The following is a 16,276-nucleotide window of genomic DNA, read 5'->3' as shown; positions in this document are numbered from 1 at the left end:
CATCGAGTATAGATTTAAGTGTCAGGAAGTCGTTTCTAAAAGGATTTGTATGGAGTGTAGCCATGTATGGAAGTGAAACATGGATGATAAATAGTTTGGAAAAGAAGAGAATAGAAGCTTTCAAAATGAAGATTAGATGGGTAGATCACATAATTAATGAGGAGGTATTGAATAGAATTGGGGAGAAGAGAAGTTTGTGGCACAACTTGACAAGAAGAAGGGACCGGTTGGTAAGACATGTTCTGAGGCATCAAGGGATCACAAATTTAGCATTGGAGGGCAGTGTGGAGGGTAAAAATCGTAGAGGGAGACCAAGAGATGAATACACAAGGCAGATTCAGAAGTATGTAGGTTGCAGTAACTACTGGGAGATGAAGAAGCTTGCACAGGATAGAGTAGCATGGAGAGCTGCATCAAACCAGTCTCAGGACTGAAGACCACAACAACAACAACAGTCCAGTTGTAAATTATCCTCCCATAAGCCCCCCCTCTCCTCAGTCAACCACAGTGAAGTATTAAAATGTGGTAACCAATCAAATGTAGTTTCAATAAATAAATAAAATAAATCCTATTAATCCAGTTGTCTTTTGTCTACCAGGCACCTGCTCCAGCCATTCTAAGTGTAGTATTAAAATGAGGCAGTCCAATCAGAATGTAGTTGCAATAAATGAACAAAATAAATTTATGAAACTCCAGTTAGACCAGTTGTGCATTGTACCCAACACCACCTCTCCAACCTAACACTGTGTAGTATTAAAACAAGGTGCCTGAGTCAAGTACCTGTCAAGATCCAACTGAATTGCCTAAAATTGGCTCCAAGATATTTTTTAATGCTGTAATATTTTTCTACATTGTGAAATACATAATCTTCATTTGAATTGGCGTCATGTTCAAAGATATTTTCCAGTGCTACAATTATTTCCATGCTTCCTCACCTTAATTTTGTAAATCCTCACTATTCAGTGCCCCCCCCCCCCCCCCCAAATTCCTCTTTCTCTCTCTTTAAACCAGAAACTCAGTCTTCTCCAGCCATTCTGGTAATTTTATTGAAATTGTGTTTACAACCTAGTTTCTGGGTGAGGCCATAGGCAGTTCAGAGCAACTCAATCAGGAAAATGCCATAGGATAATTGTGCCTAGGTAGTTTCATGGTTGGCTAATTCTTGTCCTTGTTCAGCAGTAGAAACTGATCTTCTCCCCAAGGAGGGATTCTTGTCTGAATTTCATTTTAATCAACTGTAGCTCCACTGGCTACAGTTCTAGTAAGCTGAGAAAACAATGGTTTCAATATTCCCCAGTATGTCAGTGTTCTTCCAGTCTCCTCTACACACCAACAAAATGTTAGTGGTCTCTGTGTTTTACATTTACATCCTTAAATGCTCCCTTGAAAACATGACAAATCTCATGAAGGAAATTAACAGTCATGAATATCTTTCTTCAAGACTAAAATATGGAATTTGTGTGGGAAAAGATTGGTACTATATGGAGGATGTGTAAGGACATCCCACCAAAACTTACCCAGCATAATTCAAACAACCTTCACACATTGATATTCCTAGCGGACATTACTACATATGTATGATTTCATAACTTCTTCATTCATGGCTTACACACTCCATCTCAACCCCTCAGTAGTACACCATCACATAAGCTAACAAATTCTTAATCTGACAGTAAACTTAAGTGATCTTATATTTTTAAAATCAAGTAGTTAGCATCTACTGCATGTACTCTCTCTCTCTCTCTCTCTCTCTCTCTCTCTCTCTCTCTCTCTCTCTCTGTGTGTGTGTGTGTGTGTGTGTGTGTGTGTGTGTGTGTGTGTGTGTGTGTGTGTGTGTGTGCATGTGTGTGTGCACATGTGTGTGTGTGTGTGTGTGTGTGTGTCCAAATAGGGGGAATTAACAGAATTAATGTGAAGAATCTTGAAAATACTGTAGTACTAGCAAATATCTTTGAACATTAAGCCAATTCAAAAGAACGATATATTTGTTTTTAATAAGGAAAAATTTTATACTATTGCTAAATCTCCTAGCACCATTTTTACACAGTTCTTTTGGATCTTGACAGGTACATTGTGACTGAAGCTGCTTCATGTTAATACTATGCTAAGATTGGCTGGAGAGGGCGTGTGGGGTCCAAAGCACAAGTGGGCTAGTTTCATTTTTCTAAAGTTATTTTATTTATTTATTGCAGCTGCATTTAATACTTTGCTGTGATTGACTGGAGAGGAGAAAAGCAAGAAAAAATGGGGGGGGGGGGGGTGTTATAAAACACAGCTGGGCTAGTTATATCATATTGTTTTTAATTAATATTGTTGTTTGTTTTAATTTCCCACCATCTTGAATTTTTTAATTTCTCAGCACCACCATCGCAAATTTTTAAATTCCCTGTCAATCCCATTACAGATTTTTTAATTATTTGCCATCTTGATGACATCATAAATGCAGACCCTGTGTGTAAGCAACCCGAGGCGCAAATATCAAAGTTACCTGGAAGCTTCATAGGCAATACGACTCCTGTGAATGCTAAGTTACAACCAGCGGAGCACACATTGATCATTCATTTTGATGGGCTTAACTCATACCACTGTCATTTGACATTGCCACCAGCTGTAATTTCTGTGGCTTCTGTGTGAGCAAAATTCAGTGCCCCTAAGGTATTAAATAAAGGACATAAGAAGCTCACATTCTTATCATCCCATTGATACCCATTGTGCTTCAAAGAACACTGTGGATTAAAGCAAGAGTTTGAGTCACATTTTCTAAAACTATTCATGCAAAATTTAAAAAAAATTAAAAAATTTAATTCTGAGATATCGACTCCTGTTTTCTGGATTCCCTGTTTCCTATAAATTAATATTGTTCATTCTACATTCTCAGTGACTGTTTTGTGAATATGCAGCAATCTCCCTTACCAATTCCTTCCCTTCCAACTACTTTCAAGTCAAACCCTAGAGCCTCACATAATGACTCCTATTCTTATTTCCCTTCTTTTATGGACTAGAACAGTTTCAGAGACATTAAGCTACAATACTCTACTATGTGGTCCTTGTATGGCATCAACTTATGGCTTCACCACTACTGGAGCTCCAGGACTACAGTCCTGGCCACAACATTTACATAAAACTCCTTGTATAACCTTTGTGAGCCCATCTGGCACTTTTGGCCACAATAACCCATATTGCATTTAGCTGTTAAGTCCCCAAAATGCTTACTCCATCTTCTACGAGAGAGGGAAGGATGTGCAGCTCATCTGGCCCGAATAGGGCATATCAGGGATTTTTATTGTTATTTCATAACATTTTCTGTTTAAATTATCACTTTCAGTATTCACATGTTGCCTATTGTGGCCTACAAGCTAATTATAATCATCAACAGAAACACACCAACAGGCAAGTTCCCCCATGCTGTGTCTGAGCAACCAGGGAGTAGTGTGGGGGAGAAATCACATGCTAGCTGTAGGATGTAGCCAGAGTGTTAGGCCGACAGACAGTCACTGGCTCTGGCTCTGACTTCAGCTGGGCATGACATCCATCCTTTCCTCTTTCTCTCCTAATTCCTCTGTAAAACAATACCTTCCATTGCCAACAAGACTCATTGGTGGTCTGTTATTTACCACAGGGTGTACTTAATTATACACCAAAATTTCTGAATGCAATGAGATGTCTTTAGCTGGTCCTGTTATTCAAAAAGACACTTCCTTTGGACACTCACAATCCTGAGACACCTTAAGTTTACTTCAGCACCATACAGATTAAGATTGTAAACATAGTTTCTGTTTTGTTAATATATTTTTTGATTCATTCCACGTCCTTGTAGGTTGTCGTTTTTGGTATAATCTGCAGAATGTAGTAGGAATATGGCGAATGAATGAGTGAAATCGTTACTTTGTTGTTTCATTACTTCAATCAAAAAGCCAAAGTTTCCATAAAAGAGCAAGTAGTATGTCAGTTGAATTTAAATATTCTCTGTAACAACGGTTTTATACTTTTGCTTTGTATATAATTTCAACAGTTCTGTCTCATGTTTGAAAGAGTTCTAGAGTGGTTCATACAAAGTGCTGACTTCTTGCTGGAATGTAATACACAGTTTCCAGAATCATCTTCACATTGTTCTTTCTCATGTTGATTTAATGAATCCTCTAACCCAGTCTGTACTATACCAAAACCATTACAGACTGGCTACTGTTAGAAACAGTATAATATACATGAGGATCACTGTTCGCTTATGTAAAGTTTAAATGAAGTAATAATGCTGGACCATATGCTTGCTAACTGAGATTTAATATTACTGGTTATGGAGATTTATGATATTTATTTATTTAGCCATCCGTGGACATTTTAAAATGTATGGATGTTGTCAGTTGTGTACATTCATATATTTATACAGTTTGTTGTTACATGTAGTTAAATATTGTGACATATAAGTTATTTACAATCATTTTTGCTCCTTATCAAAATATTGTGAAACAAAAGCTATTTACAATCATTTTGTATTAAGGAATTCACTTATAGTGTAAATGCAGTGTTCCTGCAAAAACAATTTAAGATTTTTCCTAAAGTGGTACATGTTATCTGCTTCTTTTATATTCTGCAGCAGTTTATTATACAGTTTTACACCTTCACACAAGAAGCTATTTTAAATCTTATGTTTATTCTTCCTCTCTAGGTGAAGACAGTGACTTGCTCATGTACTATAGTTATGAAAACTGCTATTTGTGCTATAATTTTCTATATTTTTCTTGATGCACACTATGGTTTGGAATATAAATTCACAAGGAACAGTTAGAATTTCTAACATTTTGAAAAGTTCTCTGCAGTGGGCCCACTTACTGCTTTTTGTTATTATTCTTACTGCTCTCTTTTGCATTTTAAATACTGTTTGTAAATTCTGAGCACTGTTTCCCCAGAAAACAATACCATAACTGATTACTGAACGAACATAACTAAAGTATACAGTTCTTAAACATTCACTACTGCATGCTGATACAAGGACTTTTAAGTGCATGATGTTGTGGATATCTTTTTTGAGAGTTTCATAGCATGTTCATTCCACTTCATTTGGCTGTCAGTGTGCAACCCTAAGAATTTTGTTGTAGGCATGTCATCTATGGAGATGTTATCTAGTTTTAAATTTAAGGGACTCTATTTTCTGTTCATTCTAAACCATATTGTATTTGTTTTCTTTACATTGAGAGTTTTCCTGAGACCATTTGTGAACGTCCCTCAGCACTTCAGTAGAATTTTCCAACATTTGTGCTGGTGTCTTACTAGTGATTACTATGTTGCTGTCATCCGCAAACAATATCTTCTCTGCATGGCTGATATGTTACGGGAAATCATTTATACATACCAGAAATAATACAGGGCCTAGTAAACTTCCTTGAGGGACTCCAATATTGATATATTGTGGATCAGATATATGTTTCTTAATGTACTTTGATCCACTGGAGAAATGTGTGATCTCTACTGACTGTACTCTGTTTTCTAGATATGAACGAAACTATTTGAGAACCACTCCCCTTACTTCTAGTGCCTCTAATTTATGCGACAGCTTCTGGTGGTCAAATGTATCAAATGCCTTAGACAGGTCTAGGAAGAGGCCAGTTACATAGCTGTTCTCATCAAGTGCTTCTAAAACTGTTTTTGTAAATTGTGCTATTGCAGATTCTGTACCTCTACCAGGCCTGAAACCATGCTGGTCATTGCAGAGGAAGTTGACTTTACCTAGATAGCTCAAAAGCCTGTTTTTCATTATTGTTTCTATCACTTTCGAAAAGCATGACAATAGGGCTATTGGTCTGTAGTTTTCAACATTTTCTGTCACCTTTCTTGTGAACTGGTAAAATTTTTGCATGCTTCAGATAGTCAGGGAAGCAACCAGTTTTGAAGGATTCATTTATGTTTTCTGTTAATGGAGGTTTGATAGCGTTTATGCATTTTTTCAGCACACACATTGGGATTTCATCTAAACCTGCCGAGTTTTTGTTCTTTAATTGCCTTACAACATTGCATACTTCCTCATTAGTAGTTGGAAGCAATACCGTTGAGTTTGCTATATGCTTCTGTATTGTTTGATTAGCACCTTTTCGAAAAATTTTCTGTAAGTTCATTGCAATGCTGCTAAAGTAGGTATTCACATAATGTGCTAATTCTTTTGGGATACTTTCTAACTTTTCCTTGTTCCTGATTTGCATGTTTGTACTTCTCTGCTTCACAGTTCCTGTTTCTTGTTTCACTACAGCCCATGTAGCTTTACTTTTTTTATTGGCTTAATTTATGAACCTATCATTGGCTGATTTTTTTGCAGTGTTGAGTACCTTCCTGTAGATCCTTTTGTAGTTTTTGTAGTAGTGCAAAAAAACTGGATCACTATTGTCCTTTTTAATGGAGTTTAGGTATTTACAAGTTTGAGTACTTTTTCTAATTCCTGTAGTAATCCATTTATTTTTGGTGGGTGTTCCAATGGGAATTAATGCTTTGTGGAATGTTTCTTCAAATTTTAATTTAAACTCAGACATAAAATCGGAGAACTTACTATTAAGTTTAGTTTCTATTTATACTGCTTCCCTACTTTCATGTGCTAACTTTAAGGAAAACTCTTGCAAAGCAGATGGAGAGTAGACTCTTTTATATACATGCAGTTTTGATTCTTTTTTTACACAAGCTTTTACTTTTATAATCTGACATAGATGGTCAGAAGTCCCAGATTTTTGATAAGTACATCACAGTTTTCTCTGCCTACATCTGTAGCTACATGGTCAATCGTAGATGATGAATGTGTGGTTATTCTTGTTGCACAGTTGACTAGTGATGATAGACCAAAACTATGTAGGATATTCATAAATGTGTTACTAGTGTCATCTGTTTTAGTTGTATTTATGTTAAAGTCCCCACACAAAAGGATATTATGTTTCAGAGTCAACACTAGTTCTAGGCTTTGTATAAGTTTTGAAAAGAATATCTCTAAATTACCACTGGGAGAACGATATACACATAATATAGTTAGTTTCTTGGGCATATTTATAGCAACTATCTCTATTGCTGACACTTCAAAGTCTTTGTCTACACTTAGCATGATAATATCATTTCTGACTTTAAATTCAATGCCGTTCTTAACATAAATACATGATCCTCCACCTTTCATTGTGTTTCTGCAATAAGAACATGCTTGGACATATGAGGGTAAATTAATATATAAGATTTCACTTTCTTTACACCAGTGCTCTGTAATGCAGATAACAGTGCTGTCTAAGATTTGTAACTCGACTTCCAGCTGTTGCTCTTCACTTTTTTACACATTGAATATTTTGGTGGAGTACTGTTAGACATTTAATGTTAATTATCTTGATGGCTTCTTTTGTGTCATATCTACAATTAAAAAATCCTTCAGATGGGAAGGAGGTGTCCTTTTCTGTCTACTTGGTTCCCCATGGATGGTTGTTTCCATGTCTGCTGCTGCTCCCGCTATTGTTGGGATTTCTGCTGTTACTGCTGTCTGTGATGCTGCTGTTGAGGGTGATGCTGTTGTTGACATTTCTGTTCCAATTATTGTTTGTACTGCTGCATTTTGTGTAACTGGTACTGGTTGTGTTTGTTCTGCTGCTTTGTTTGTTGCTGGTATCATCTGTGATAAGATGACTTCTCCGTTTTGAGTTGATACAATAATAGGCACGATGTTGTTTTTTGTGTACATCATCTCAGCCATCTCATTTATTCTAGAACCTATAAACTTTTTGCCATGAGTATTTAAATGCATACCATGCCTGGTGAAGTGTTTCCTTTCCTAGAATTTCACATCTAGTAAGTTTGTGTTTCTGTATGCTTTGCATATTTTGCGAAATTGCCTGTTGGCCTTAATAATTTCCCGGTTGACACATGACGTTTATATTACATCATATCTGTGTGGTATTCCAGTCACTATTACACTTTCATTTTTCACTGTATCTAGGGTTTTCCAGAGGTCATGGACGGCACTTTTTAGTTCATTGCAATTAACATTGTTTGCACCACCAATTATAACTAAAACCCAATTTTCTTATGTAGTGTTATCACACTGTATGTTCCTTATAACTTTGTTCATAGGGGCCCCAGGTTTTACATAGCTGGTAGCTCTAAGATTGTGTTCATTTTGCAAGATTTTTGTGAGATCGTGACCATGGCAGTCTGAGTAAACAACTAACTTGGATTTCCTAAAATTTGTGTTTCTGCCATTACTGCCTTTTGGGGCAGTGCTATTTCTATATTTTAATATATCAGCGGCGTCTGTCAGATGGCAATCAGTATCATTAAAGTCCTCCTTGTTTGCTTTTACACCGTCTAGAATGGCGAAATTGTTCTGTAGTTTTTTAGACCTAGCCCTGCTGTAAGCACTTTCTGATTCACAGTTTTTGTTTTCGAGAGGATTCCTCAATACTTGCTTTAGATTTTCCAGAAATTCTACGTATTTTCTAGCTGCATTTATATTACAATAAAGCTTATGTAACACATTTAGTTCAATTCTGGCAGTGCACATTTCCGTTGCTACTTGGAGACCGTTACACAGTTGACCACAATCGCACGAGATAATATCAGAGTTTAATTTCACAAAACAACTTGAGTGGTACCATTTATGCATTAGTGAGCATGCTCTAATACCTTTTTCCACTATATCACATGAACAGCACTTTACTGATGATAATAACTCAAAATTTACGGAGCAATTTACCACAGTTTGTATATACGCCGCCATCTTGCATCTTATCCTGAGACTGACAAGTTTACTGATTTTCTATATTGTTAGAAGATGTTGATCATATGCTGCAGCTAGAGATACTACTTGACAACTAGTCTGTTCTGTAATGAGCTCCTTAAAATAGACCTGTAGCTAATATGACCCAGATCCTTCTTGTGTATTAAGCCCAAACTCATCACACTGCAACAACAAAGTAACTTTTGAGATCTATAACAGTGTCTTATATTAACCATAACCAGTGACAAATCATCTAGACTTGGAATGTTTATGATTGCAAATTCCTAATAGTTATGTAAAAAGACTGGAAAAAATTATCAGAGTCACATTCTTCCAATTTTAATTTTATAATGTTTTAACATTGTAATGAAAGCATTGTTCCATTATTTCCTCTGGCACACACACACACACACACACACACACACACACACACACACACACACACACACACACACACACACACACACACACAGAGACACACACACACACACACACACACTATAATCTTTATTGCGTTGTATTAATCAGTTCATCTTCCAAACCCACTAGTTGCAGAGCACCAAACTTTGGGGGTGGGGTATCAAGAATTTCATATTATCTGTTATTGACCACAACTCACAAATAACCTTCAAAATAACCACAATATGAAAGCAACACTGAAATTCATGAAACATGTAATTTACAAAATTTCATATTACAAAAATTATTTACTTTTTTCTGAAATTTGTATCTCACTAGAAATCTCAGGTGATGAAGAACTTGCTGGACTGAGGATTTATAGAAATTAATAAGAACTAAATTGCATTATAAATGATATCTTTAAAACACAAGGATTCATCTTGATGTTAATACTAAAATTCCACTTATATTTTTACACTGTTAAATTAAATAAAGAGCACTGAAAAAGTCTCAACTTTAAGAAAGTTAATTTTAAAATATAATTTCACTCTCTAGTCAAATTATATGCACTGTTGACAACAAAAACTGTAAATACATATTTCAGTAACTAAGCAAGGATATAACAACATTTCATTTGTTTTAAAGAATTCGTAATATCTGTTCTATTTGTAACTCTGATACTCTTTTCTGACAGACACCTGTATACGAAAGTAACATTGCAGGAGATTTGTTGATACTGTGAGTTTGTCAAAGACCTTAAATGTCTCTGAGGCAAAAGTTTCTCATAATTTGTATGCTCTAGATGCAGACATGTATACAATGAACTCTTTAAAATTACTTATTGTGCAACACTGGTGAAAGTGGTGCAATGTATACACTGAGTAGATATCAACCTACAAGTGAATAAATGAAGATATTTATCAATATCAGTCGCCTGTTTATTGAAGAGACAGCAAAGGACATCAAAATAATACCTACTTGCAATTTAGTCTTTGAGAATACATAATGCATTTCTACAACTGGAGAAGAATAACACAGTGAAATAATCACAAACATTTCAATCTGGCCCCTTTTAGCTAACCTTACAGCAGTGGAATTTGTTGTGCATTCCTCATAACCTACGAGTGTACCTAAGAGTTCTGCACAAGAAGTGTGAATGGCAGTTACAACACACACAGGCTGATCTCACCCCACTCAACTTCACTTGCACATTCATTAGTAATATTTACCAGGATCATTTTGACAGCTGATTGGGTATACAACTGAAGTGAAATCATCAGAACAAAGAAGCAGCAACAAAAATATTCTCTATTTGAAACACATAGCAGATGCATTATGCACTTTGTTTAACAAAGTAACAGAAAGGAATCAAGGTGAATAATCTATGTATTTCTCAGTGTTATAGACACTATTAGATATCAATTTTTTAGTTCTTTCTAAATAAATCTTACGTTGAGTATTTCTGCAGACAATATGTTTATGATTATTTTCAGTTGATGTAACATACCTTTTATGTTTTTCTTTGTATAGAAATCATTCCTACTTGTTTTCATTTCTGCCTTTCATGTACAGGGAATGTAAGCAGAATGGACCCATTTCCAATATGCACCTCAGATCTCGCTCTTCCTTTATATTCAAATAGGACAATAATACATCAGCCTGCTAAGTTAGAGGAGCTTTCAGACATATTTGCTGATTTTGCGGATGAGTTTATATCACAAAGGTAATCTTTTGTTATCATACAGATGGAAAATAACTGTTTATGTACATTTACTTGATAATATTGTGCCTCTCACATATATGTACACTTATGTAATAATATTGTGCCTCTATTATGAAACCATATTACTGTGCCTCTCATACACTGGAGACATAAAAATTACTTCCAGCTGAAATGATATTTGAAATGACAGAGCAAAGGTGGAAGATATTTTTTTATTCATTGTAAATTACGGCCTGCCATCTTGGTAATTAAAATAGCCTATTTAATCAAGTACATCATATTAAGATATATGTCTAAAATGTTAATTATTGCTTGTCACATTTTACTATTAAAGGCAATTAGCAAAGAATTGGTAATTAATATGACTAGGTTGTGTAATAGGAGCAGTTACTGTTGATAACCCCTCCCCACAAATTTCCTTGTAGGCTGTTAGAGTCTACCCACCTATACAGAATTTGGAATCTGAAGAGATGCTTCTTTGTGTAGAAACCAAAAAATTTTTAGCAAAGGTGTCACAGTGACATTAATCTCCTGTACAACAATGATTATCACAATTATTGCTATATGTGTCAGTTATGTTTCACTGAGCACTTTGTCCTTTAAAATTTGCATATATCTGTCCCTGTGTCTCAAAACACAATCCACCATTGTTATTGCTCATCCCCAGATTCATTTTTTTCTCTGTAAAATGCAGCTCTGTTTCTTTTTAGTTAAGTGGAATATAGTATTATGCTGGTTCAGTCACAACAAGTCTCTAGTGGCTGGCATTAGTCTTATCATCATCTTCATTTTTGTGCTCCCTTGATGTTGGGGAAATTCTAGAAGTTCATTCTCAAGATGGAATGATAGCACTTGCATCTCACGTGTGATTACTTCTAAAGCATTAAAGATTGCAGTTAATTTGTCTTACAATTTGCATGCATGTAGGGCATCTGCTAGGATAAGTTCAGCTCATTCATTTATTTATGCATTCATCATATTCTATAGACTACATAATATACAAGAATCTTCCAGATTATGGTAAAAGTCATGGAAAGACAAAAGAAACAACTCTCAGAGATTAAATCTCCCAATTCTATTAATAATAAGCTATCTGCAAAGTTAAGATTGTGTGTACTTAAATAGGGTAAATTTAACATATTTAAATTAACACAAAAGCTACTACTTTGGAAACTTTGCTACTTTCTCACTTACATACTAGATGATCTGATAGAGTGTTTCTGGCAGATGTGCTGTTAATTCCTGTCTCAAATGATCCCATATCAGAATTTACTTAGGGCACATGAAAGACACAACTGCTCAAAAAGTCACCATTTAGTGAATAATGCTATCAAGTACAAGAACTAGTCATGGAAGGTGACCACAATATAACAAATGTAATATGTCACAGGAGTAACCACTCAGCCACTGAACATTGCTGGTTGCAAGAGCAGTAACTGAAATCACAGTACACAATAAGTTACTCAAGTGACCTTTGCAAACAGTGATGTACCCTGTTACTCAAGTGACCACTAATGACACTACACAATATGTCACTCTGGTGACCAATGAAATCATGTCACCATCACAAAAGGCATCTAGAACCAACAGAAACATGGTCACTCAACTATCAAGCAGTCCAATAGATGTTGCTGTGGTCATGCTACCATTATCCATTGCAAGTCCAGGGTGTCCATTTCTGCTGTTTACTGTTTAGCTTAGCCTGGAAAGTCAGGAGACACCAATTCAAAACAATGGCTCATTGAAGATTTATACAAACTGGTGATTCTTTCTTTTATGAGACCTTTGTAAAGATTTTGTTGAACTTCTTTGAACAAACTACTTCACAGGAACTGCACTGTCTTAAAATATTTCTTCATGTTGGTAGTTAATTTTAATACTGGCAGTGAGAAAATTGCTTGAAAACAATTTTGTGTAAAACCATAGATAGTGGGAAGAGCTCGAAGTGTTCACTGCAATTAGCTCCATGGGTACAGAGAGAGTACATAAAGAACAATGAAATCATTTGAGAATGGGTGAATAAAGATTTCAATTTGCCATTATGAAAGTAGCCCCCCCCCCCCCCCTCAATATTTGCGAACAAGATACACATTTAAGAAATTTCATTACTTAATTTCATTCATCATAACTGATGTTTTTGAAAGGCCTGTAACTGTCTCGTTCATGATCAACATAATGAAACACTGCATTAGTACATATATTTTCATGTTTAAATGATGTCTTCTGTCAAGTTATTCTTATTATCAAGAATGAATATTTACATAGGTATTTTGTAATGCTTATATGTGTAACTGTTCCCATATTCCTCTCTTCTTAAACCATGAATGCAATTTCTGCCAAAGATTTTCTCATGGTTAGGTTAAGATTCTTATCAATAGGTGAAAGCTATACCAACTTGCAATATAGAACTCAAACCCCACAGTGTATTATTCCAGAAACACATGAACCAAAATATAAATCACTTTAGGAGGAATTTCTGAAGGTGGCAGTTAAGATATTTAGAATACAAATAAACACATCTATTTCACTTATGTATCCTACTTTTATTGACACTTGACATCCCACATCACAATAGACTCCTTAGTCCATTTAATTTCTTCCTTACCTCATCCACAGTGCAGTCACTTTCACACAGCTGATTGCTGCACCTATTTCTTTACAACATTCTAATCACCTGTCATGGTTTTTGTTGTGAAAATACTTTGTGTTATCAAGAATTTTGTATTTTTCATACTTTGCAATGATCACTGTGGTGATAGCCGCATACCAAATAGGTTTTGATGTCATTTTATAGGTTAAAGGCACTACAGCAAGTGAAGTTACACTTATACATTAGTGAACTGAAGGCTTTTAAAGACATTGAATTACAACAAATCATAAAAAAGAGTGACATGTTTGTGACAAATCTCCAGTGTACCATTGTTTTGAACTGCCTTCTCCCACTGTCCTGAGCAGTGATACAAGGATTAAATTTGGGCAATTCTCCTAGGTTTTCCTGTGTAATGGAACATTTGAAAATGGAGTTAAGCATTCAATTTTCAAATGTTCCATTACAATGGAAAACCTAGGAGAATCACCCAAATTTAATCCTCATATCACTGAAAGGATAAAAGAAATAAGTATTAGTGTCAATGGTGTTGAGAAACAGCTGATCAAAGCTTCAGGGCCTGATGGAATCCCTGTCAGATTCTATACTGAATTTGTGGCAGAGTTAGCCCCTCTTCTAACTATAATCTATCGTAGATCCCTCTAACAGGAAACTGTGCCCAGTTCTTGGAAAAAAGCACAGGTCATATCCATCTACAAGAAGGGTAGTAGAACTCTACCCTGTTTCAATCCCCATCTCATTCACTAGGCAATGGACAATAACTTTGATGCCAGTAACAGCTTTCACATACAACCAGAATTTCTTTTGGTTTTGTGGAATAAAATGACAATATGCTGCTGTGCTAGTTACTGAAGACAGCAAGCGTTGCTATCTTGCGAGCCAAATGCATTTCATTCAACATCTCTCTATCCCTAGGCCTATGCTTTGTTTTACACCTGTTATGCAGTAATCTCTCTTTCTTTAGAAGTGTCTTTACAGTGACTGTATACCATGGAGGTTCCCTTCCATTATGAACTGTTCTACTACATACATATCCATCCAGTGCATGGTCTACTATTCTTCTCTATGTGCTCCTCCCCTGTGCTGAAACTTACAAGATCCTCATTGAGATATGACCCTAATGATTTTTATCTAGTTTACTGAACATATATATCTTTCTGCTTGTTTTAGTTCTCCTTCGACCCTTGGTAATCATTGTTGCCACAACTGTGTCATAGTTACTAATACCAGTTTTGATGTGGATGTCTTCAAAGAGGTCAGGTCTATTTGTTGCCATTAAATCCAATATATTTTCATCATGAATAGGGTTCCTAACTATCTGTTCTAGGTAGTTTTCAGAGAAAGCATTTAGTAATGTTTCACAGGATGCCTTATCATGCCCAACACTAACAAAACTGTAATTGTTTCAATTAATTGTTGGTGGGTGATAGAAGGATCTAATTATCATTTTATGGAACTGGGAGATATTATCCACTCGGTGGAACTGGCATGTTGAGCAGCAGTTGTTAGTTTGCTGGGAGACATATGTGATGGGTTTGTTGTTGATAAATATCTTAAAGTTCCTGGCCTCCAACTGGGTGAAAGTAGCATATCCCTCCATTTTTGTTGTGTAGCCAAAGCTTCTTTGAAAAGAAGTTCAACAGTTGCCAGGAACCACTGAAGTCTTGCTCTAACACTATGCCTAAGGTATGCTAGTTGGCACTGAATACCAGTGTCAGCCAGGTGTGATGTGCTGGGTGAGTCAGAAGTGCAGCATTAGCAAGGCTGTTCTTGGCAGCAGTTAAAGCAGTGTCCATTTGGTCTATCTAAGGGACAGGGTTGTTGTCTTTTGTGTTGGGACCAGCAAGGGTGTCTGTCAGCAGTTCTTGAAGGGAAGCTGTGCCAGGGGGGTGGCGGGAGATGAAGTTCAGCATTCTAGCATTCTGAGGAACCAGCAGAGTTCTTGGAAGGTTTGTGGGTGCATAATTTCCTGAACTTTCTGAAATTTTTCAGAAAGGGGAGTCTGCACAAATCTGGTGGTCCAGAAATGTCACTTGGAAGGCACCAAAGATGCATTTTGAGGGCTTAATGATAACTACAAAATTGTTGAGCCATTGAAACACTGCTCTCAACTGGTCATGATGTCATTGATGTGAAAAAGAAAATACCACTATGTCATCAATATAGTCTGAGAATAAGGGCAACTCACACAGCATGGTGTCAATGAATCACCTCCATTCTTGTGCAGCATTTTGAAGGCCAAATGTCATGAAAAGCAAATCAAAGAGACAAAAGGACATGGTTGTAGCTGTCTTCAGTCTATTTTCTGTGGCAACTGGTATCTGGTTGAATGCTTTTGTGAAGTTGAGGACTCTATACACTGAGGCATGGTTGAAGTCATGGAGGTTTGGGACTGGATATCTGTTCATGTTGGTGTGTGCGTTAAGAGCATGATAGTCACCGCAGGGTAAGAAGATGAGTTCTTCTTTGGTACAAGGTGGAGATGAGAGAACTGTATGCCAAATGATACCATCCTGAAGCATAATCTTGAATGTTGTTAGCAGCAGCAAATCATCCCGATGCAACACATTGTGGTCTGCCAAAAACCAGAGGACCAGGCATGGTGCAGATGTGATAGAGTTGCTCTGCTGTATCTCTTGTGTTGCTCCAGATGAGAGTGCAATGGCTGGGAAATGTCTGAAAAAGTCCTGGTACTGCCCTGTATCAAAAGCACGAATAAGCTTTGGTGTTTAATTTTGCATAACATTGCAGCACCTCATGGGTGAGTGACAAGAGCCCTTGTCAATAAGAGTTAAGAGTAGAACCAGCAATGGTTCGG

At 36.3% G+C, this 16,276-nt stretch overlaps 1 protein-coding gene across 2 annotated transcripts in view; it reads left to right on the top strand.

Annotated features, from left to right (window-relative positions):
* The window catches only part of LOC126455654 (arylsulfatase G-like), a 117,604-nt gene that overhangs the window by 53,404 nt on the left and 47,924 nt on the right, over positions 1–16,276 (top strand). For both annotated transcript variants that reach the window (XM_050091422.1, XM_050091421.1), the window contains one exon: positions 10,700–10,850. In XM_050091422.1, the coding sequence (XP_049947379.1) occupies positions 10,700–10,850 (151 nt within the window). The remainder of the gene's footprint in view (positions 1–10,699; positions 10,851–16,276) is intronic.

The sequence above is a fragment of the Schistocerca serialis genome, chromosome 2 (assembly GCF_023864345.2).
Source record: "Schistocerca serialis cubense isolate TAMUIC-IGC-003099 chromosome 2, iqSchSeri2.2, whole genome shotgun sequence".
Classification (NCBI taxonomy): Eukaryota; Metazoa; Arthropoda; class Insecta; order Orthoptera; family Acrididae; genus Schistocerca; species Schistocerca serialis.
The sequence above is the reverse complement of the archived record's forward strand: the minus strand, read 5'-3'. Positions and strand labels throughout refer to the sequence as shown.